This window comes from Glossina fuscipes, unplaced genomic scaffold (genome assembly GCF_014805625.2).
Source record: "Glossina fuscipes isolate IAEA_lab_2018 unplaced genomic scaffold, Yale_Gfus_2 2, whole genome shotgun sequence".
Classification (NCBI taxonomy): domain Eukaryota; kingdom Metazoa; phylum Arthropoda; class Insecta; order Diptera; family Glossinidae; genus Glossina; species Glossina fuscipes.
In genome coordinates, this window is record NW_023998416.1 from 3,177,269 (window position 1) to 3,203,242 (window position 25,974).

The 25,974-nt window shown below is 31.1% G+C and overlaps 1 protein-coding gene across 2 annotated transcripts in view; it reads right to left on the reverse strand.

Annotated features, from left to right (window-relative positions):
• Positions 1-25,974, reverse strand: part of LOC119632801 (chaoptin) — a 163,217-nt gene that overhangs the window by 131,280 nt on the left and 5,963 nt on the right. For both annotated transcript variants that reach the window (XM_038025917.1, XM_038025916.1), the window contains exon 2: positions 24,856-25,547. In XM_038025917.1, coding sequence (XP_037881845.1) covers positions 24,856-24,905 — 50 coding nt within the window. In that variant the 5' untranslated portion in view covers positions 24,906-25,547. The remainder of the gene's footprint in view (positions 1-24,855; positions 25,548-25,974) is intronic.

The window sequence follows — 25,974 nt, forward strand, 5'->3', positions numbered from 1 at the left end:
ACATTTTTACTGAAAAACTTTTTATGCTCAAGCAACTAAAACTTTGTGCTAATCAAAGTCATAAAGTTGATAGTATGGTTGTAAAATTGTTGGACAGATGACCAAGAAGTTAAGGTTAAGAAATTGAAAAATATTTGAATTGTCTTAAACGGTCGAAGAAACTTGTTTATTAGCTTCCGCATGAGTTAACATCTCAAACGATTATCTGAACATAAATCATCATTGACTTGGACGATTCATTTAGCTTACACTGAATACTCTGTCATTTTGATAGGAAAACAAAAGTGTAGTAGGCATTTAAAAGCCTTCACGGCATTAGAGTGTTAAGCAGCTGACGGCACTGACTGAAAATTACACATGAAATTGTCTTTTTCCAAGGTAATGAACTAATCTTAAATAATGTCAGAGCTTATAGCGTACCGTTAAGTACGTATTAGGAACGCGCCAAGGTAAAAAGTACGTTTTTACAACGATATAAGAAAAATCTGTTTTTAAATCTCTGGTTTTTCATTATACACTTCTAGACTTTTTCTTCCTCTTTTCAAATACGATTCTAAAATTTAGTTAAAAAATCTAAAATAAAAACAGCGGCGTAAAACAGAAAGAATGAATGCAAAATTAAAATTCGAAAATCTACTACGTACGGCTATTGATATGTTTAAGAAACCTGATGAAATAATGGTTTAGGTCGTCTTTACCGATGCCCCGCAAAATGCCGATGGCTTTCTTCTTTGCCTAGAACTTCTCAGCCTAGAACTATATCAAATTTTTACAACTAGTTGACGGCAAAAGCTTCTTAAGGTTATCCAAAGGAATCACTTTTACTACTAATTGAGTAGACAATTTTCTCTATTCCAAAGCTCAAGTAAGCTTCCTAAACACAGATAAAATTTTGAATCCTTTAAAAGTTGAACAAGGAACGCAGGCAACGCTCAGGGTGCCATGCACACACATCTACAGCATACCGCTTTACTTCCTCTACAAATTTTAAATGCAATAATCTATTAAAAGAGAAACTCACCTTAGAAAAATGGATGTTGTATAGAAAAAAAAAAAAAAAATTAGACATACACGTGCGCAACTCCTGGCATCAAAAACAATTTTCCAAGTCACATGATTTTACTGCAGGAAAAAAAAAACATTTAAAAAAAGCAAATTGCAGATATACTTTTTAAAAATCCAAACGAATAATTCTACATATACACATATATGCGCGCACATACATACCTATTGGTATTACTATAGAAATCCTGTCCCTTAACAACAATTCATTTTTGTAATAATAAAATCTATTCTCTAGTTTTTCTTTACGAATATTTGTATAAGAGGGGGTGTGTGTGTGTGTAAGTGAAATTTTTATTGAAAATGTCATACACAAGTGAATGCGTTACGTTACATGAGCAACGGCAGCACAATGAACGCATTTGTATAGCACAGCACGTAACGCGTATACTCTTGAGAGAATTATAAAATCAATCGTTGGAATAGTCTCAATATAACTGTAAAAGAATAATAAAATAATAAAAAGAAAAGAATCAACTTATGCACAACCACACCAGTTATAATCGTATACGTTGAATGGAAATGAATAATAAGAAAATGAAATAGATGAGCGTAAATCTCTGCAGGCAGCACTCGAACACGCTGGGATAGAAACAAATGCTCACACATGACGGCACAATTGTTGATTTTATTTTATATTCAATTTATTTTCATTTCTCGGTATTCTTTTTCTTTTTCCCATTTTACGTCTCTTTGCAATTTAAAAAACATTTGCATGCATGAAGAGCAAAATTTTTCGGTAAGAATTTCTATACTTAACTTTACTGAATACAATACTGCATTGCATACAAATATTTTTAGAAAATTTCCATAAGTCTTTATACATTCGTCCTGTAAATCTGTTCGTCCATGAGGAATGATTAATTTTCATCGAAGTTTTCTATCTCGTTCCTTGAAATTGCGATAAGCATGTCTCACAGATAGCATGAAATATGACGGGAATAAAATTCTAAGCTCACTCGGCGTTATCCTTTATTCATTTTATAGTGGGTATTTTAATGTAGATATTGTTAAATCTGTTTTCTGGCAATGATTTTTTATCCGCCTTCTTTGTTCGACTTGTCTTGGCATACTTTCTGAGACAGATTTTCTTATGCCGCCCTTCTCCACAGCATAAAATAGATCTTCTTTAATATCCGGTGCAAAATACTTACCTTTAGCTAATTCTAAAGTTTCTGAATATATTTTTTTTGCGATCTTTTTTTTAGCTGTAGTCCCCATTTGTCACATGAGAACAGCCCTACCTTTACTCCGAACTTATTTACGAAAGGCAAAAGTTTTGCGCAATTTTTAAAAACAAATTATCGGAGAGACAAGATATTGTATTTTCGGGACCTATATCCCTATAGATCTAGTAGTTTTCTTTCAAAATGGTAACGCAATAACTAGTGAAATGCGTAGGGCTTTTTTCGAACAATAATCGGCTATTAAATTGATCAAAGTGCACCAAACAAAAGAAGCCTCAATACATAATATTAGTATGAAGCTGTAGCTAGAATGTAGAGATCAAAATTTTATTATTGATAGTAGAAGAAATGCGAACACTCGAAAAATGTTGTTGTCAGAAACATGCGATTACAATTTTAAATACTGTGCGTTTCAAATAATTCTGACTAGTAACATCATTCGGAAAATCGAATTCTTGTGCCGCATAAACACTGAAAAATTCTACATATCGTTCTCGAATATTTAAGGAATCATTTAAAACATTAAAAACAGTGGTGACAAAAAAACTCGCCTAAAGTTTTTATACGATCCGCCCTACATATAAAATCTTTTAAAGAAGATAGAGTACCTTAACGCAATGGACACATTGCCGGGCATTTTTAAAGTGTATACGAGGCATTTTATTTATTCTAAATGATAGTTTAAGTGTAAACACAGTTTTGTGAACACTCTAACAGTTCAAAAGATGTCCAAAAATGCTACGAAATTGATGCATACATATGTCTGCATGAGTTTTGGAAATTTAGAGCAAAAAACCAACGCCTATCTCAACTGCATTCCCAGTGCTTTGAGTAATATTTTCAATACCGTGAAAGTGCAGCATTGAACAAGAGTGTTCCTCGAAAAGTGCATCAATAATATTGAGCAAGTATCGTGCACGCTGGAATTATTACTTTAATAAGAATATTTTGGATCTTTCGAAAGCCATGAAGCACAGTTCACTGAAGGAATTGAGTTCGCAAATGTATGCCCAAAGCGCAACCTAGCTACATCGCTAGGGATGTTAGCTACTTTGAAAGCGGGCCAAAAAACTTTGGCGAAAAAAAGCGTAGATCGTTAAAAATCTTGCAAGATATTAGGTATTAGTGTTATTTCTTTGTTTCATGGTATATAAGCTTTTGTTTGATTTACTTGCTACATTATTATGTAATTTATTTATATCATTTCGTATAAATTTTCAGATAGCAACAAGTATCAGCATAGCCAATCGAGCATCAACTATAGTCAATATACACAGAAGGACAAGTTTTTGTAAAGGCCTTGACATCTAACGGCCTGGCTGTTTCTTCGCTATATGAAATGCTTCCCAAAATACATCGGGCTTTTGATCGCGCTGTTTATGGTCTTGTGATGAAAGGGTCTATGAAGTTTATGTGGACACCCAAAGGCCTTGTAACGGAACAGTGTTTTCTTATACCTTCTTTTTAAACTTGTCTGTCTGTCAATCTGAGCGTATTCATGTATATACATGTCGAAACTTTTGAAATATTTCGATGAGGTTTAGTACACTGACTTGCTTTGATTCAAGAATGAACGCTATTGAAAATGGTTCGGACTGGGCCGTTGTTTCAACCACTTCCCATAGCACGTCTTCTTTTCTAAAGTCGTTGTATGAAGAACTATATTAAGCGAGGTGGTGTAAGATATGTGATTTTGGACCACGGCAAACTTTTCAATTGTTCTTTGACTTATTATTAATCTATCAAAAAGTTTGATGTTAACACGATTGCTTTGATCGAACGTTATTTATACACATATGTGTTGTAGATCCTTACTTAGATCCACCATTGCCCAATCGAAATTCTTTGCTTACGCTTGCATCTTCCTTTCCTTATACATGAATTCGGTGAATGATGTAATAAACTAATTGTATTCTTCCATTTTAATGATTAAAGATTTTAAAGTTTATTGCACTTTGAAATTATTTCTTAAAATAAAAGAAAATTCTTTCAATTTGTTTTTTTTTTTTTTTTTTTTTGGGTGAATAATCGAATGAAATAAGTTTTCTTAATGCAATGATTAATTTTTAACAATTTTTTCATTCCATGTTGTGTAATTTCGCTTAATGTTTGTCTTTTACTGCATTGAATAAAATTTCTTTTTCCCTTCTTTGTTGGCTTTTCTGAACAAAAAGTTTTTTAATTTACCATAAATATAATCAACTGAATAACGAAACTATTTTTCGCCACCACGCGCAACTAGCGCAAAAAGAAAAACGGAACAAAAGTTGTAAATTTAGCTAAAATATTGTTATTGTTATATTGTTTACCCTAGACAAACAACACCAACAACAACAATAATAATAATAACGACAGCAACAACTAGAAAAACGATAGAAGAAAAATAGAAAACAAAGCTAAAAAGCAAATAGAAAAACTCACAGACGAGAAATAGAAAAATGCAAATGCAAGAAGAATGCTAATAAGCGCTTTTTTAATTTTTTTCTTCTTTTACATATATATATATACATATATATATATATATATATATACATATATAAATATATTTCGTGCACGACCAGAAAAGAACCCAGAAATGAAGCAAAACTCGAATTGCAAAAAAGCGCTCAGACACAAATACCGTCAGGTAGTAGTACTAGCATAACGAAACACCAACAACAATGGTTACAACAACCTTTGCATAATGATCAAAATCAAAGCAAAAACAAAACATTAAAACAAAAAAAAAAAAAAAAAACGAAAAACAAAAACATAAATGCAGGAAAGAAAGAATTTTCGTTTTCCTTGCTTTACTTTCTTTTTTCTAGAAATTTGTGAAGCCATAATTCAAATGACCTCAACAGGTTTACTGACATTCTAAACCAATATTTAACCCAGCAACTATTTTCACACAAATATAATTACCATTAAAAAAGAGGGCAAGACATGAGTTTGGATAATTCAACTGAGAAATACTGTGCAATTTAATATTCGTTATTTATCAATTATAGATGTATGTGCGTAAGTTCTCTTATATAAATTTGAATATTAATAATAATTCAGTGGAAAAAAATATCTGAAAGTTGAAGTGATACGACCCGTCGTGTTATTCACAAACATTGACTTCTGTATATGATGCCGAAGCGAAATGCATAAATGCATAAATTCGGTCCTTAAACCCGACTTTTTCCTATGTCACAAAAAATTTTATCAATGTATGTGGAATTGTGGTCGAATTTAGTTGCAATAAGAAGTGTGTTTTGAGCCTTCCCCTACACATATATGCAGACCTGTCCCTTATACGTACTTTATAAGGAATTGGTTCGATCGTGTGCGATCTTAGAGAGATGGTGCGTATAAACTCATTAGAGAAATAATAATTTAGGTTTAAATATAAACGAACTGTGCTTGGTAACATGTTCGTTCATTTCGTTTAGTCTACACGTTAAGCGAAAATCCGTATTGACCCCCCACCGAACATATGATCCAAAAATGAGTAAGCATGTCGTCAAAAAGATATAGGGGTAAGAACTGAAAATATTTAATCAAATGTGGGTCCATCATTTTTTTTTTATCAAGTTCAATTTTAGAGTAAAACTTAAGCCAGCCCTATTCGTATAAGATTTTAAATCAATATCTCTTATATATAACAGAGTATAAGTTACGGGTTTTCACCGATTGTGGACATATTTGCAGGCAGATTAAGTCTGCTAGGAATACTTCTATTGTTATAATTTGTTATCTGTATGTTGTAAGGTAGGCTTATATACGCTAAGTTTTGATTCTCTATGTTAAACATGAAATCGTGAGCGGAAGTAGAGAGACGCAGAGACCACGAAAAGGGATCGTGAGACGAATGCTGTTATAGAAAAATGGATTCATAATCAGATTAAAACCTGAAGAAACGCATACATGTATACGCGGACGCATATACAGGCGGATGAATTCGGGTAAACGTATATTCAAAGGCCTATATAAACGCAATCGCACAAGCATGTACAGTCGAAGACAAGGACAGATGGCCGACCGGATGGATGGATGCACGGACGAATAAACGCGCGGACACATGGTGGTAGAGACACGGTGGGAAGCACAGAAACAGATACACTAGACAAACGAACTGACGGGTACATAAAGGCACAAGTGCAAGGATCAACAGACGAACGGAAGCAAGAATACACTCAGGATATTCCAGTGATAAAGAATTTCAATATCCTTTTGTCTCTATGATGTATACTCAAAGTTAGATGTGATCGACCATGCGATAATTGGTATGAAGTTTCCCAAATGCTTGTCGATCGAGAGATAATAGTTTCTATCTGAAATACTACTACGTTCAAGAACTTGCAGACCGACCATCACTTATGCCTTAAAATTGTTGAGCATAGAAAATTTGTTGGTTGATCAAGAAGGGACTATTGTCCCTTTATGGCAGGAGCCGGTAGTTATAGTATGCGTAGTAAAATCGAATTTTCTCAACCGAACTCACAGTAGCTCTCGCCTGGATCGAGTTTACGAACAAAGAAGAAATGGTTATTATCAAGGTAGACATAACATCATTCCTAAATTCACAATTTTTTTTTTTTTTTTTTTTAGTAAAAAGCATCGCCTTAAATTATTTCACCCCATAAACATACTTTTATCGATCGAAAGCCCTTTTACTTAAAATTTTCCAATATATATGCACTTGGTCTAATGTTTGTCGGTTACGTGTGCTTAGCAAGTGTTACACCATAAATTTTGTCCATACCTATAAAAATGGTTTAACATACTTCAGAAATATTTTGTTGTTGTTCTTATATTTTGGCTATAGAAGATTCTTGTGTGTTTACCTATTAGTCCGTCTAAATTCACACATATGTGTAGATGTGTATATGTATCGATTTTCTATGGATACGTATACAAATAAAACTTTGTTAAGAATTTTCAAACACAATACATGATTTCTTTTATGTGTCCTTCTTCTTGTTCTTTTTCTTTATTTTGTGGTAATAAAAATAAATTTTTAAAGGTTTTGTGTGTTTCTCTACATATATATGTATATATATATATGGATAAAAATGTAGAAATTCTCCTAAAATTAAGACTTATATACTTGTGTGTGTCGATATGTAATTTGAGATCTAAATCAACTTCTCGCCAGAGGTTAGAATTTTATTTGAAGAAGAAAAAACAAAAAACCAATATTAGGATTTCATTAACACTTTATCTAATTTGGGAAATGGAGGAGAAAAAAATCGATAGGAATATAAAATAGTAATAAAAACAAAGAAATAAAATTCAGCTTTGAAGTTGTTAAACATATATATATATATATGTAGATATATATACGTAACAGTTGGTTATTGCTGAGAATTCGTTTATAAGAGTAGTTTATAAAGCCGGCTAATACAGTCATTCATTGTATATTTCAGTCCGATGCTACAGAACAATTTTGGTCAACTTTTTATCATTTTATATACATTTCTTATTTAAACCGAATTCGAGAAAAAAAAAAAATCCGAAATAATAAAAAAAAGGGGTTTTCTCTGTGCATGCTTACGTAAGTACGGATACATTTTCTGCAAGGAAAATTTTTATTTAAATTAAATTATATATACACTTATATACAAACTTGAGCTCTTTGTATGCATATTTAATAGAATATATTATGTAGATGTTGGTTTACTTTTTCAAAGTTTTTCTTTTTCTATCTTTTCGAGCAGCATAAACGAAAAGCTTCTGGATAGAAGACAGAAAGGAGCACAAGTAAGACATTTATAATCGTCTTGGGATGAAGCTTACATACCCATCATTGCAGACCCTATAAGACTGTGTTCCTAAAGTACGTTACAAAAAATAGGCGTGGAAGATAGTTTCCAATACATATTTATCATTTTGTTTCGTTTCTTTCACTGATATCGTACTAAGCACGAGGTTTTCAGTGTAATCTGTTGGGTTCAGATAAAGAATTTACATTAAACTATTTAACATTTAACAGATGAAGGAAACAGACGAAGGAATACGAAGAACGAGGCTCCTTACACGAATCAACTTTCGCACAAATTTCGCACTCGTTCAGAATATGCTACGAGTCCTCCGATGAATAATCCAAATGCAATGACAATATTATTATACTCCCTCTTGGGTTGGTAAGCACCAAACCATAGGAAAAGAAAACGAAAATCTGTTTTGTTAAACATGCTTAAGCAAATTAGTTTTGTTAAGGGTTTATATGTAAATGTGTATCTGTATATATGCACAAAGCTGAGAACAAAGAAAGAAAAGAAAAGAAACGAAATTTAAAAAAAAAAATGTATTATTTTCTTCCCCTCCTCTGAATAAATTATATTAAATATTTATTGATTATCTAGCAAACGAGCTCCTTGAAAATATTCCTTCGGCAGAGCGTTTAAGTTTAAATAGCATTATACAAATTACTAGGAACCCGATTGCCGATGCGAAAAAATTTGTTTGATAGAAACTAACAAAGCGAAAATATTTTAATTAAATGTCATAAGCATCACGTGAGTTAATCAGGGTAACTGAGCGAAAGACATTTAACATAAATTTAATAACACATCAATTAAGCTTTGATTTCCTATGGAATTTATTTATTTCCTTGATAAAAAAAAAGAACAAGTTTTTTCTCTCTCTTCTCTGAATAAATTATATGGGATATATTGATTATATGGCAAACGAACTCCTTGAAAAGTTTTCTTCAGGAGTTATGTGTGAGAAAGCGTTTAAATTTAAATAGCATTATACAAATTAGTAGGAAGGCGATTGCCGATGCGAGAAAGTTTATTTGATAGAAAATTAAGGAAGAGAAATTATTTGAATTAGCACGATATAAGTTAATAAGGGTAACTGAGCGAAAGTCATCTAACGTAAATTTAATAAGATATCAATGAAGCTTAGATTGCTTACGGAATTGATTTATTTCCTCGAATTAGCTATCTACATATATTTTAATATATTCGATTAATTTTACATGGTGGGAATATAATGCAATATCGGGTACATCAAACATACCCCTTTTGGAAGCTCTTGGAAGTTTATATATTTTCAGTTAGCGTCAATATCTTATATCTCTTCCATTTCTTTCAATCTATACGTCGGCAAAAAATTTATGAATACATTTGAAAAAAATTTATCTCAACGTCTCGTTGACATAAGTTAAATTGTCACCTTTTTTCTCTCATCAACTTAATTTTAATATCACGCGAAATGAACCAATAGATCCACACACATTTAACGAAAGACAGATTCGTTTTCCTTTCTTTTCAATTTTCTTATGTTTTTCTTGCCGTTTGCAATTATACTCGAAAATAAGGTATTTTTGGCGATTCAAGAAGAGATTACTTTTTTAAAGTGATTTTTAATTATTCGACAGTTGTTAGTTCGCGGCGGCTTATATCGGAGAGTTCGATGTTAATCATGTTTTTCTATTTCTCAAACTTGAAATGCCAAGGTAGCATATTTAATGATTAATGCGAAAATGACGAAATGGCAGAATGAGCTTCAGACGATACTTAAAGGATCACTTTATTAATACAATTTCAAACCAAAAATGGGTATAACTTAAAAGGAAGTGATTTTGAAAACGAAATAAAGTGTATTCTAGGGATTATTGATTAAGTGAAGATTAAATAAATATTTTGTTTTGGAAAAACAAATATTCTCATTAGAATTTGATCAAATCATCTCAAAGCAATCTGCCCACAAACGATAGGACATTGCGTACGATTCGTAACATACTGTAAGGTTTTGTACCTGTAAGAGGCTTGAGCAGACTTGAAAGTTAAAAGTTTCAATTAAATCTATCAAAATTCGCAAAAAGAATTTCCTTTAACTAAATTTCATTCAGTTAACTGGCATGGAGTATATAAAAGGATTCCCTTAATTGTTTTTTTCACAAAATCAAGCATTTGCCCAAAAAAACAAATATCTATCTTATAGAGGCAGGTAAATATGAATACGAACTACTAAACAATACCTTTGCATTGATCGGCTCACCCTCTAAGTTAAGAAGGAATTTTAAATCTAGGCAAACAAGTCGATAATATTCGTCAATATTCGTTCGAATTTGCCATCGCGAAGCAATATTAAATTAGGTCTAAAAAAAACTTTAATTTATAATAAAAAGTATTGCGCTAAATTTTATAAATATGTGTTATTAGCGTAAAGTTAGCCCATTGCGTGTATTACAGATTTTTGCCTTTACTAAAAGAGGAGCTATCTTTACGTTTGTTCGCGTCTTTGCCAGGATAACTTATAATTGAGCGGTACTGAAAATTGAACAATATGCCGGAAATGGCTAGAAAAAATATAAAATACATATGTATATAAAAAACGAACTCTTGATTGTCTAACAAATGAAACTTATCGCTACTATTTACTATTAAGGGCGTGTAGGCAGTCGGTGAAAAATTGCAGTATGCTGTAAAATATTTTAGAAAAATGAACACGCCCACGATTTTAAAACAGTGAAAACTAATTTGATTGCAGTCATACAATTACTACTTTTATGATATGAAACATCATATGTGACTTTAATGAAGTAAAGGGCTTGAAAGTGTTTAACTTTCTGCAAGTATGACATCAAAAAGCTTGAGTGGCCTTACTTCTCTGAAATTAGTTACATTAGTTACATTGTAGTTACTAGTTGTAAAAGTGCTGCGGTTGCGTGAACAAAACCCAAAAGGCTTGAGGCAAATTCGCATTTTATTATGCCGAAGCTGACTTCCTGAATAGTTTTAAGCCTATTTGCCTATCTGCTTGACGCCTGTCAATGTATTTCCCTGGTCAACGGGGAAGCTTCCATTTTTCAAAGATGAACGTTATTGCAAGTTAACGGAATCAATTTTACGATCATTCTTCATGTAAAATCCTGATTTTCTAAAAAGTGGTTACTTAAAAGAAATCTTCCATTTACAATATGACTTAACATGATCCGGTGAATAATGGTATTTGGACATATTAAGTAAATAAGGGAAATTTTGATAGCTTATTATGTGAACCCATGTATTCATTTTCTCAATAGATTTACAGAAGTAAGTTCCAGAGACATCGTAGAGTATATTTTTGTCCTTGGTCTAAGTTGATTTAAGCAAGTCATAAAATTCTGATTTTTTTACGTTTTCTGCTTATTACTCTTAAAGTAGGGAAGACAGAATATTGAATATTGTTCTGTACATTCCTGACAAAAAGGTGTATGACTTGTCTAAAAATGTGTTAATTTTAAAATCAATATAATGGCTCCTACAAGATGAAGGATTATAGGAAGGAGCATTATAATCAATCAAATTAGTGCCATATTAAAGGATTTGAAAAGTAGAATGCCTCAAATTAAGTCAATTCGAAAGGCTGAGTTAGTTTTCTCTCCACAATCCCATCGGTAGGGATATCAAATAGAAAAACTTAAAATGATTCAATTAAGATACTTTTCGTATCTCTGTTCGGGAAAGTAAGCTTTTACCTGGTAACGAGGTCTATTTTTGCGTGCTTCCTAACGAACATGAGTGAATAAAGATGAATTCTTTGATAAGAGAAAATTCATTTTCCAACATTTGAACTGCTTGGCAAGATTAATGTAAGGAAAAATTGAATTGGTGAACGTTCGTTAATTAACTTCTTGGCTATGAATCAACATGCAAGATAAAAAACTTGTAATCACTTTAAGGTGTATTTGAATGACTCATCTCTCACAGCGAGCAAATCGCTAAAATGCTTTAGCAAAGGTCAGGAAATGAAAATAAGAGTATAAATCGTAATTTAATTATTTCTTAATGTTGTTTTGATCAAAAATGTGAGTGAAAATTAATTTGATATACACATGTGCATACAAAGTATTATCCCATATTTTAAAAATTTTTTTTTTTTTTTGGTCTGCATTTATCAATTTTCATTTTGAAGAATTTTTTTTGCTTTTTTTCAATTTATGATTGATTATTGTTTTTATTATTATTGTTAATAAACACTTAATGTATTTAAATTAACACAGAATTGCGTATCACGTTCAATGTCGGACTGAGATCATATTTAACAATTAAATTGAGAGAAAAAAACGCAATCGTTTGAAAATACATTTTAACACAATTAAAATTAAATAAAATTAATTAAAATGCGTGATTTTATTATCAATTTCTAGAAATGATATTCATGATTATTATTTTCATAATTAGTCAGAAAAAAAGAATTGAATTATATATTTTTATAGGATGTCATTTTATTTCAAACCAATATCAAATTCAATAGAAATATTTCCTTTTGTTGCCTAACATATGGGGGGGTAGGAAGAATGAAACCTATAAAATTTCATAACACTAATAATGATTTTTATAATAAATTGTTTTTATTATGGCCATTCAAAAAGACAGTGGTCTCTCGATTTTAATCGTATTGTACGTAGTGCATTATTACAGATAGTGCCTTTGAGCTTATCAATTATATATACATAGATATATATGAAAAGATTTTAATATCTTTGCCATAGCTTCTAATGTCAAAGCTTGTATTTTAGTAGAAAGAGAGAGGTAAAAATATTTTAAGTCATGGCCCATCCTACACCTAATTGCGACCCAACTTTGGATTTCGAATCGAAAGGACGGTTTTTCTAGTCTATAGAAAGATAGTCGGTTGAAACACGTCTCAATTAGAGACAGAAAAGTTCAGAGCATAGATTTCAGTTGAATGTTTCATACACTATTCAAATCACCTATTGCAAGCTCTTCAAAATATGCTTATCCCCATTTATATAAATTTCATAAGTCATGAATACCACCGTGATCAGTCTTTTAAAAAGTGGGCACTGTCCTTCGTATATTTGATAAAAGGTTGTTGCGAAAAACAAATGCAAACCTTCTCTACCGCGGTTTCATAAAAAGTGATATCAAATACAAGTCTATATTAAATTATTTTTAATCATCATCATTCATCAATTTGCTATAAGCGATTCTCAAAATTTTATAAGATTACTCTCCTTAAGCGTTAAAAAAAAAAACGTAATTTTTAAAACAATCTTGCAATGTTTCGCGGTTAACCTCTGCATCCTCTATACAATATTTCAGTGCAAATTAATTTAAAGTTATTTGATAGTGTACTCCGAGTGCTATATACGTCTCCTTTGGCTTTTTTTTCTACTCTACACCACTTGCGGTACGAGGATATATTAAGTTTTATGCAATATCGAAAAGGGCTGGACACAGACCCATCTTTTCTTGTACCGATCAAATCAGAATCACTTTCTGAATCAATCTAAGCTTGTCTGTCTCTGTGTGCACCAGCTTTCTTGTGTTCAACTTATAGATCTCAATGTTTAATATATTATGACGAAATTTAGTACAAGGACTTGTTTTGATGCAGGAATGAAAGCTTTTGAAAATCGTTCAGATCGGATCACTTTTTCGACCAGTTTTCATATAACGACTTACTTAGAAAGCCCAGGGTGGTATATGATATTAAATGGTGGACTGTGGCCCATTATAGTTTCTTTACTTGTTTTTATATAATTCGAAATCAAAATATATTAGACATAATATCTTATGTTTATATTATACATAGTGCACTTGAGTGCTCAATAAAGCTGTTATTATTTCTCTGGCTAAATTAATAATAATAGCGATAATATGTTTATATTTCGCATAGTTTGTTCGGTTTGCACAAATGAATTTAAACTGTAAAACAAAACAATAATTATTGCCATGACTCGCATAAGTGACATCCTAGTACAATTCTTTATAAAAACATGTGACACGATTAAGGTCAAAAGCGTTCATTTTGTACATATATAGAAAAGGGAAGAAAATCCTTGCATTTTCAGTGCATTTCCGAGTTTTATTTAAGACGAGTGCTATGAATTCATTCACTTACTATTTTTTTATATTTTTTTCTTTCTATAAACTTTGTTTGTGTACATTAGCTTAGCAATAGAACAAGTTCCAAGACTTAAGCTTTAAAGCGCCAGCTAAGAAGATCTCGGCTCTACTGAAAACCCTGGTGACAAAGGAGATAGAAGTGACGTTCGATAATTGAAATTTCTTTGCAGATACTGTGCCTTGATGCTTGGATACACTTACTCAAATATCCATTCCGAATGCATAGATCACATATGACGTCAATATTGATTAAACTTATATGTGAAGAAGTCTTCTGCCATAAAAGATTGCTAAATATGTTACGAAGGAAAATTTACTCCATATTCTCTACGAAAATGTATACCCAGAGGCAACGAAAATGCTGCATACGATTGCAAATGGTTACCTGCAAAGCTAACCTTATTATCGCAGTCCTCCTGGGCTAGAAATAAAAACTTTCTAGAAATGCGTAAGGTGCTCCTTGCTATTGTTAGTGGATGGATACTATATAGCAATAGCTATAATTTTGATATATGCTCTTATGTCTCTAAAAAACCGGTGATGCTGTCAAGTGGTCTTCATGAAATCTTCTCCCTATACTTTCAAAACTAAAAGACAACAATTGCATGTAAATATTAGGTAGTCCGAAAATTTCTTGCGGTTTTTCCCGATAATAGGTTAAGATAATTTTTTCCAGGTAATTAGACAGATAATTAACATACAGAGCATATATAGTTGTGTAGAGCAGGCTTATGTTTTTTAAAAAAAAATTTTCAAAATGATCGGTTATGTTATAGAAGTTGAGAAGTTGTTTTCAAAATGGCAGATCTGAGTGAGCATATAAGATGTGTTTTACTTTTTTATTTCAAAAAAAGTAAAAGAGATGAAAAGCTTATAGAGATATATATGCTCTCTATGTGACTAATGCTAAGGCAGAACGCACTTGCCAAAACTGGTTTGCGTAATTTCGTTTTGGAAACTTTTCAGTGAAAGCTTTACGGCGTCCAAACACCAACTAAAAATTATGATGGAACATGATTATCGACACTTACCAATTGAAAAGTTGAACATTTTGATTCCACATGATTTAAAAGAAATTCACTTAACGCAACCCATTAATATCGATCATCTGTTGTTAAAACAAGACCAACACGATCCATTTTTAAAGATAATTGTAACTGGTGGAGAAAATGGATCCTACACTAAAATATGCAACGCAATAGATCATGCTGAAGACATGATAATCCATCTCAAACAACACGAAAACTGATCATCCGCGAGTGTGGAATTATAAAATAATTGTTCATTATGAGCTTTTGGCGCGCAACAAAACATTTAATTTCCAAGTATACTGTGAACAACTGACCAAATTGAATTAAGCATTGCGGCAGAAGCGTCCAGGACTTGTCAACCCAACAAAATAGGCTTTCCTATCACACATTGCAAGATCTCATAGTTCATTAATAGAACTTGGCTGAGATGTATTACTATATCCAACATAGACCTGACATTGCGCCATCAGATCATCATCTCTTTCGTTGTCTGCACAATATTGCGCAAAACGTTCAATTCAGATGACAGCGTAAGTTCACATACAGGAATTTTTTTTCTGCAAAAGAGCAGAAATTTTATAAGGAGAGGATAATGAAATTGCCTGAAGTGTGGCCACTTACTAATGAACTAAATTATAAATATATAAGATAATAAGGCTTGTCCTTTATATGAAAAAAAATATTATTTTATTTCGTAGTAAAAAACTGTAAGAAATCTCCGGGATACCTAATACGTCATCAAACCTAAACATAATTTTGTAGTTTTTAGCAGAATATTTATGCATTAATAAAAAAGTTTTACGAGATTATGTGGCTTGAAGTGGAGAATATTGCAATATTCTCCACATTGCAATCCCAATGAAACACGAAAGTACAAAGTAAAAAAAGTAACATATTTTTTACAAGCAAACAAAAAAATTGAGTAAGATTTGTTCGATTAGGACTGAAAAGGGATTAAATAGACTATTTTAACTATTCATTCAATTTGACTAAATACTGTTAAACGAAATATCAGAGTATTTTGTATTATAAATAACTGAGCAAACATTCAAAATGATAAAAACCTAAAAAATCCCAAAAATTTGTGAAAAATAATTATTTTTTTATATATATATATAAAAAAAAATTTGTTTTTTTTTTTTCATTTTTGAATTGCTGATGCATATCAAATATTTACTTTTTTTTGTTTACATTTACACTGACATATAACGAAATAAACTCTTTATGTGCACACATATATGGATTTGTGTATAGTTGATATTATATTTATAGGTTAAACCATATTTTAGACTTTTTGCTAAACATACAATTTTTACAATAGTTGACAGTCACTTTTATTCAAATTTTTTTATAAACGGAAGAAGAGATTCATTCCATGGTTTTCATATTTAAATATAAATTTACATATTTACAATATCGCCCAATAAAACAATAGATACGCTAACATACAAAGTCAAACTAAGTAAATAAAAAAGTAGCGCACACAAATATCAAAAACAACAAGAAAAAAAGAAAAAAAAAACCAAAACTTTATTAAAAATTCGACATTTTAGAAGTGTGAATTTTTCGAAATAAAATCGAATCGAGAGAGAGCTCGCATCTCCTTAGGGCGATTATAAATGTTTGCTATATTCGCAGTGTGTATTGCACGTCACAATATAATTCATTGTTAATTGCATATATTTGCATTAAATTTTCGATTAATATCTTTGTAAACTTTGCTGGTAAATTTATTTGGAAATTCTCAATGGCTTTTCGCTTTTAAACTGAAATCAGATTTTTTATGAAATTAATAACTGTGCAAAGTTTTCCGACATATACTATGAACAGATGGACGAACAAATTGGAGACGGGCAGCTAAAGTAAAAAGTAGAGAAATGAGTGTTTTAGAGCTAAAGGCAGATGTCCACCATGACAGTCAAAGAAATTTCTATAGTTATCGTGAGCTCAATTTCAGGCGATTTTTATCTGCTCAGCTACTGATTGCGACTTTAAGCCTGTCATCTTCATGTAACAAATCATGACGAATATCTTTTCACAGTCCTGTATTCAGTGCTTAAAGATTCGATTGTTTGGGATCATTTAAGCAGACTTGTACAAATGCGGTTCAGACTTGATTTGTTCAGATTTCTTTGGGACGTTCTAGAAAAAATATGATTTCCTTCAAAGTCAATTCTGTTGGCTCAGAAAACAAGCGCAGTCTACCGAAGAGAGCAGGATTGATTCGTTTCACATAAGATTCGTGACCACATAAGATACGTGATCACATAAGATTTTCATTACGATTGATTTTTATCGAACGATTCGTAAAGATCAGCGTTCATCGACATGATCAATTGCATTTACATTTATTGCATTTATTTTGTAAGCACTTCTTTAAGAACATTTGGGCAGTTTCGTTTTGATTGCCCGGAACTGGCATTTGCTTTCAACGTTGTCATTAAGTTAATTGAAATCCAACACGATTTCAGTTTACTGTTCGGATTTTATGGAAATTCTCTCTTTATGGGATCAGGCAACGTATCGAAGTTCTTTGCCGTAACTAGGAATTTTGGATGGTGTCGTTTTCAATACCGATTGCAAGTCAAGTTTGTCGTCTGATATGGAATTCTCTCCGTCGGATATTTATGGGGAGATTTTCACTCATCAACCTGGCTTCATCAGCAAAAAGCAATATAAAATATTCTTGACAATCATTAAAAATCCGAAAATATCGTAGCGTGAAAAATTATTCCATTTCTTGAGCAACATAATAATTTATTTCAACTGAAGCTAATAGTTTCCATAACAAAAAGTAATACAGGATCAGTAGAAAACTATCATAAATGGAGGTATAACGTCGCAATAAACTACACAAAGGTCGTCGATCGTAGAAAAGCAAAACATCTTCTAAACTAAAATTGTTATTATCACTTTCTGTACTATGATATGTAAATTGGAAGCAAATGGATGCGTAATAAATAGGTTATATAATACAAGATAATAGAAGGCTACCTTAAAGAAAAAGCTTTCTTAGTGTGGGAGAAGGCATGTCTCCTGATACTCTCGTGCCTAACCAAAAAAAAGGCCAGATAGGCATTGTAGGAATTCCCCTTCGCCACACAAAATGTTTAAACACTGAACAAATGCCTTTAAAACGATCGTGGAAGGTTAAGCACTCAGTTAGAGATATTTAAGAGTTAGTTGGAAAATTAAATTAAATTAAAAGTCATCAGAAAAGATTTAAATTTATGACACGATAATGGGCAACCAAAAATTGAAAGTGCATGAGCTAGTTGGGACTGTAAGAAGATCACATGGGTTTGTGTTCAAGATCCAAGTTCATGTTCTTTTGTTTCATCGAAGAAACTAAAGTTCTTTAAGGTTAATTCATCTAAATTTCTTTGTCGTTGCTATGAATGAGACATACACCCGCATATGTCGAGCGGAACTCTTTACCCAAAGCGGTTAAATATGCAAATATAGCAAATATGATTACATATGTCTTTTTGATATGCACAGTGCATTGGAATGAAATGTAATTGTAATGCCAATAGACCAGACATAGAGTACTAATTGTTTTTCGTTGAAAATAAAAACGGCCAACAACAGCTCATTAAAATACAATGAACCCATAGCGCACTTGAATGCAGTGAACTTCTGATAAACAATACTGCAAACAATTAGCCACTTATAAGTATTAAATTTCGATAATATTAAACTAATAAATAATAACACATTTTAAAAAGTCGTTTACCCATTACACTATAAGTAAGTTGAATAGTAATATTTGAGTTCCCGTAAGCAAAAATTGGAAAACCAAATAATGGAATTTAGTTATAATAATAATAAAATAGCATCTAAGTAGAATTAATTTTAAGTACGGAAATCACCCGCATTATTACCATGATTAGGAACAGTTGGGGTCAGATGGTATTGCAACTGCACTCAAGATGATAAAAAATAATATACACTACCGGAGAAGCAAAATTTCCCTTCAACTTGCAGTGTTACACCATAAGACCTTGAAAAGATTAGAATGAAAACAGGATTACATTAGTCAGCTTCAATCGATCGTCAACTCACATCAACGTGTCGTTAACCAATAAAATTGCATCAATTCGGAGCCGTCATATTATCCAGGTTTGCGTCTAAACCAGTGTTGTATGCGCGACGCATTTACTGAAAAGATAATCGTCTGGGGTCAAATGAGAAACTCGAATACTGGGGAAAATGTTCAGTAAATTCTAATATTTCAAAGCTTAAAAAAAAAATTAAAATCAACTTATTGAGCTAAAAAAAGGATTATGTAGAAAAGCGAAATATAACACTTGTTCTTTTTATTGTCTTCGTTAACAGAAAATTATTTTTAAAAGCATTCTTCAGTCTCTTTTCATGTCAATGAACACATATGGCATAGATTGCATTTACTTAAAATTTGGGCAGGAAATCTTTCTGGGCACACGAGCACTTGCAATGCATTTTCAAAGTTGGGTGAGTTTATTCTTTTCTTCGTGAATGAAACGATAAAATATTACCTAGTTCAATATACAATGCTATTCTCAACTAATCCGCATGCCTTTTAATAACAAAACGCTTTTAAAACACAAAATTCAATGCATTAGCTAATAAAAAACAACATACAACTCTTTTTGTATCTAAAAAAAATACCTTAGGAAGCTCTGTTGTCAAAATAAGTTGTCACGTTTATGTTAGCGTAATAGTATTACGAAAATCTTCCCGACTGAAAACTTCCCGATTTTCTAGGAAACAAAATTCGTAAAATTGTAAACCCGGATGCAGATCCATGACGCTTTACGACAAAGTCATGTAGCCTAACGATTGACAAAATGTTTAACAACCCTTCAAAGAAAAAGGTATTGACACGAAAATGCCACAACGAACTAAGGTAATCGTAACTTGCTTTTAAAATACTCTATAAGAAGAATATTTGTCGAAGACAAAGTGAGTCGAATCGTAACATTCGAAAGGACATGAACAGAAGAAGCATTGTACATACAAGTTTTTGTAAATAATTTGTGAACAGATCCCCTTCATCTTATTATTATTATTATAACTATTATTATTAATTTTGGGTAGAGAAAAAAATTTCAAGACTAAAGTCTTAAAAGTTTATTACCATCTAAAGCTATCGGTTTTATTAAAATCTTTATCGTACTTGAAATCTGAACGCAGATCTGAGCGTTGACTTGCTAGTCGAGATCCTTTGCCTACTCAACCTCTCAGGCGGATAAGAATTGTATAGAAAACCTAGATTAACGTGATGAAAATCACGACTCTATGGCACGAATGTAAGCCCAAAAAGTGTTGGACAGAAACATAAAATTCGCAAAGGCATTTAATTTACGTAAGAAAACAATATTGTATCGATGTTTCACGGCAAAATTGAAGATTTTGCTATGTATTACAGTTTTACTTCACCCTCTAGTCTACGCCAATTCAAAATTACGGATTCAATGTATTCATTAGTTATGGGCTTGATAATATGGGTTTTAAACTTTTGATGCTGGTTGCTGCAGGTTGATAAAATTCTTATTCGAATGAAATATGAACTAAATTAATAATCTTTAACATTACATATATGGAATCAATTTCAATTTCACAAACTTTACTAAAGATGATGATAATGCACTCAGAAATTTAGTGCAAAATAAACATTAATAACGAGGTCAACAGATATGTTATGAAAATTTTTTTCATATTTTCTAATATATATTTCCGTTGCATTTGAAAAGGCGTCAAATAAAAGTCAAATGAAATCCTTTCAAAAGTGGGCCAAACATATTTACCTGCAATAATATATATTTTTTAATATAAAAGTTTTTCAGTATACAGCGCTAAAGTTTTACAGGAAATACAATTGCATTTAGCAGAAAATGCGTTCATAATTGTCACATTTGTAACCGACATATTCTAACTATAACTATTACTCGGCAAACAAGCGAACCAACTAACCGACTCGCCATTCAAGTCAGAACAGAAAAAATTTAATTCAATTTTCTTTTTCTTTTTCCTCTTTATGTTGGTTTTTCTTTTTCTTTAAAAATGTTCAAGGAGATCTGGCAATGGCAACTGAAAAAACCAAATGGTGTATAAATTTTTAATATCCACAATTTCTCTCTCCTTCGGTATCAGTTTTTCGCTTTCTAAGAAAGATAAACATGGTAAGAAAAAGACAACTTTCAAGGAACTAAGCAAAGCTTACACAACTGTTAAAGTGGCGTTAAGGTCGTTAGGTGTATACCGAAGCAAAAAAAAAAAAAAAAAAAAAAAAAAAAAAGATAAGTAAAAGGTCACAGAAAGAGGCCACATTGGAGGGAATCAGTGAACAAATTTTTTTCGTATTTCTCAATCACTAAAAGGAAGTTGATATAAAATTAATTTGTGTTTACTTTTAACATTTAATTTTTGTTTTCTTTCTTTTTTTTTTTTGTTATTTTCGTCCGCTTTAGGAGAAAATTTTCATTACTTTAAAATTTTTTTGCTATGATTCAAATAAATTCTTTCTCTCTTTACTCAATCTTAAGCTGAACGGTCAAAGTTTTTAATGTGAGGCAAAATAACTACAAGAAAATCAGTATTTACATGGCTCCATGAATTCTCTGCAGGCCAGCCTTTATTTATGTTTCCACAGAATTTTATTCCATTAGAGATTGCATGACAAAATTTTATGTTTTCGTTGTGCATTATGGATGGTGGGTATTAATGCTTTTAAGTAACTATTTATTTCCTTACTCACCACTAAAGGTATATTAAGTTCATAACATGATTTTTCTTGGGCACAAATGATAAATGAATGATATATTTTTCCATTATAATTAGGGAAAACAGCGTAATCGATGTATAAAAGTAACGATCAACGAATTGGGTTTATAAATAGAAATTCAAAGAGCCATCAACGAGTAATTTTTATGTTTATGGTGTAATTTCAATAGAAGTGTTGAGAAGCGAATGGCTTGCAGAGGCTACGATAAAATGTTAATTACGAAACAGAGGGAAATTTAAACTAAATATGGAATGGTGTTGAACTTTAAGCTACAGTCAAAAATCTATTGAAATGTAAATAGACCTGTATAATAGATAGGTACAAGAAGGAGGTTTTTATAAAAGTAAAAGAAGTGAGAATAAAGTCTTCGAAATATATGAGGTAATCAATCCAAAACCAAGTAAATTTTGCACTTTCACCTTTGCCGAAAACTTAAACTTGAGCAATGACTCAATAAGATTAAAGAGAAACGAGAAAGAATTGCCATCGTTGGCAAAAATGAATATTTGAACGGGCGAACGAAGGAGTGATAGTCAGGATGTGTGAATAATCAGAAATTGTTTGACAACAATGGGACTGACAGTCAACTGGCTAGAAATCAACAAATTCAAATTCCGATGTTGTCGAGTTTTAGTTAAAGAAAATTATCTCATGAGAGAGTTAATTTTCTTCTGGTTGAATGAAGATTCGTTAAGTTTCGATATTTTATTTATTTTGCAGAGATAATTATCTAGCTTCATAGAGAATCATTAAGTTTTTAAGCACCTTTTGAGAAGAACAACTTGTATACCATATTCATTAACCTAAGGAATGGATTTTAGAACTTCATTCATCATATATTGAAAACGTCATTATTTAGTTGCTTTTTGAATGTATATATCATTGTGTAGGAAAGATGATTGATTAGTTGAGCGGAAAGTTTTTTTTTTTTAGTATGACGGATTATTCGGGAGATGTTTCGTATGAATGTAGCACGAATATGGTCAGAAAAAAGCGGTGAAAGAGGAAAAAAGATTGGAAGTGTACTCAGTTTAGTAGTTGTGTGTTCAATTGATATCGACTGGACACTCAGTAATGCTACGATTGAACATCGACTTGAAACTCGCGACTTTCATCTATGCTACCTGTAGCTGCGCGAAATATGAAAGCACAAAATTACTAACTCTTACGAGATCAGTATCTGAAAGATACTTCCTTTCCGAAGGAATTTACATAATTGAACAGAGCATCGCAATTAGAAATTATTTTACGAGAAAACCATGAAGTTCGTAAGAAAACATTACATAGAAAAGAGGATAATTTAAATTAGGAAAAGAATCCTGAATCTAGAAATTGTTATATCGAAAAGACAACTTCCAGGTTAATAGAACGTCTTTAGCTAAATAAATCAATAGAAACTTATCCTAAACAAAGGATTACTATAAACGAGTAGTTATTGAATCGAGGAACCATTCGAGTAGGAACAACTCGTTGAAGAGAGAATCATTAAATCCTGAAATTAGAGACATGATCGACCCTCAATAACATTCCTTTTAATCCAATTTGCAGTTTTGATCATTATTTGCTTAATAGACACTGATGGATATATTAAAATAACATGACTTGTTTGATTTCTCCACTCACTTAATTAAGTTAAAGAGTGCCTGATGTTAAGTGATTTCTCAACAATTACATTTCAATAACCAATAAATAAATTTGATAATCTCATCGAATAATGCTCCTAAGGCAAAAAAACAGTAACTAAGATTTCAATAACAAAGGAAGGAAATTTACCCTAGTAACTAGTAGCAAAGCCCCTGGGAAAACCAATTCCTTTTGACTAAAGTGAGTGTAGCTCCTTCAATTTTCAGCAAGTAGTCCTGAAATTTGAACTACATTTTTAAAATATGATTTTCTAGTGATTGCCGATTGACCTTATGGCAGATTTCCGAGAGATTAAAAAAAAAAAGTGTAGCTAGACGTTTTTATAAATTTTCAGAACAAATTTTCGATTTTTGTAAAAAGTTGACAATTCCCAATTTATAGAAGTACGATAAGCGATGATAGTAAAAGCAAAGACAATTGTTTCCCGAGAACTGCTAAAAATCAATTTGGGTTTTAAATTATCTGGAGAACAAGTACAGAGCACTTTACTACTTATGGTTTCGCACTTGAAAACCCATTTATTAACCTCTGCATTTTCTAAAATAAATGAACATCATCACGTAAAATGATATTATTCGTACAGCGCGTAATTCTGGGTATAATCGAATTCGTTTTACAAGACCACGATAATTTCAAAAAAAAAAACATGACAATTTTCACTACAAGAACAGTCTATCATAAAAGTTATAAGGAAAATATTTTTCTAATTCTAACTTACGCTCAGGCTGCAATATAAACCAGATCGACGCTTTAAATTCAGAGAAGATTCAATGAAAATCTTTCAATTCCATGTAGAGAGATTTAAAGATTCGCTCTATAACACTATCACAAATTTATACTTTCATTTAACTCTGATTGCTTACGTTGCCACTAAGTTTTATGGCCTTTAATTAGAAGTTTAAAAAAAAAAAAAAAAAAAAAACTGTAAGCTTTTGCGCAAAGCTATGCACCATTAATTATAATGTTGCATTGTGGAATTTTTTTTTTTTTTCTCTTTTATATAGAGAAAAACTTGGAGCAACATAAATAATAGTTTTCTTTTTAGTCTATACATATTATATATAAATGTCAACGTGACACGTTTGAAAGGTCGTAAACTGTAATTATTTACTGCGGTAATTTCTCCTTTCATTTACTACCAAACTATATATGCTGTTAAAAAATAAAGAAAAAAATAAAAAAAAAAAAACATTTTAATTACATTAGAAATTATTTAAGATATTTCTTTGGATTTCGAATTGGAATTTTTCTTCGAATATTAGTTTTATTATCGTCAAAAAGTAAGCCTTAAAAATTTTTTTCCAAAAAAATTATCATGTTTCGCTTACCTTATATGATTGGCCAGAAATAACAGTTCCATTATATTAAAAATTTTCATGTGTAATTTTTAGCGCAATAACAGAGAGGAAAAAATACGCACGCACATAAACAAACGCGTTTCACTTTAGCTTTAGTGTTGTTAAAAATTGTTGTATAAAAAATTTTGTAAAAATATAACTAAAATGATTGCACCTTTATTTTTTTGTTATATTTTCTTTTATGAGCGAACGCTAAAATTCTCGTTTTATTATTGAAAGTAAATTTTTTACTTTTATGCACATTTTTTCATGAAATTTTGTTTATCTTTTCCTTTTTTTTTTTTTTTTTTTTTTTTTTGTAATTCATTTATTTACTTTTTTTAACCATATTTCCTGCGCCCTTTATAATAGCCTTTTTGGTAAAGGACAAACCAGCAATCATATAAATTTATGGTCTTTAACCATCACTGTATGGATATGAATAAATTTTTAAATATTTATACAACGTTATCATCATTATTAACGGCATGGAGTAACCGACAATAGTGCCAACCAAAGTTTTCACCCTTTACAGTCAGCCTCTCTTCATAGCTATCTGTGTTAACTGCATTACACATCTGCATTCCATAAGTATTTCCATATTTAGAGTGTGTTAGTTCATATATATATATATATATATATGTGAATACCGGGGATGCGTGTTTTATTGAAATTTATTCGCACTGTAAAGAGAAAAATTTTGCGCATTTATGAATAGATTTCTAAATAGGTTTTTTTTTTTTTTTTTTTTTTTTGTTTTTTTTTTTAGAAATAATATAAAATCTCTGTGTGGCACATTTAATGTATTTGGCACACCAAAGCAAAACCCAAATAAATTATTTAAATTTATTTATTTATATTTTTAATAAAAAGATTAAAATTTTCATTTTTAAAAGCAAACTTTAGTTATTCATCATCTATTACTGGTGTTTCTGTTCCTGTTGTTGCATTGCAGTTGAAATTAAGCAATTGTCTGGTTTCAATATTGCTATCAAATCCTTGCACTGGGTTTGTGGCTAGTGTTTTTATTTTTTTCTCATTTTTGTGCCTACACAAATTACTTATATTAGGAAAATCTGTGATTGTGATTTTTGAAAATTTATAGACTAA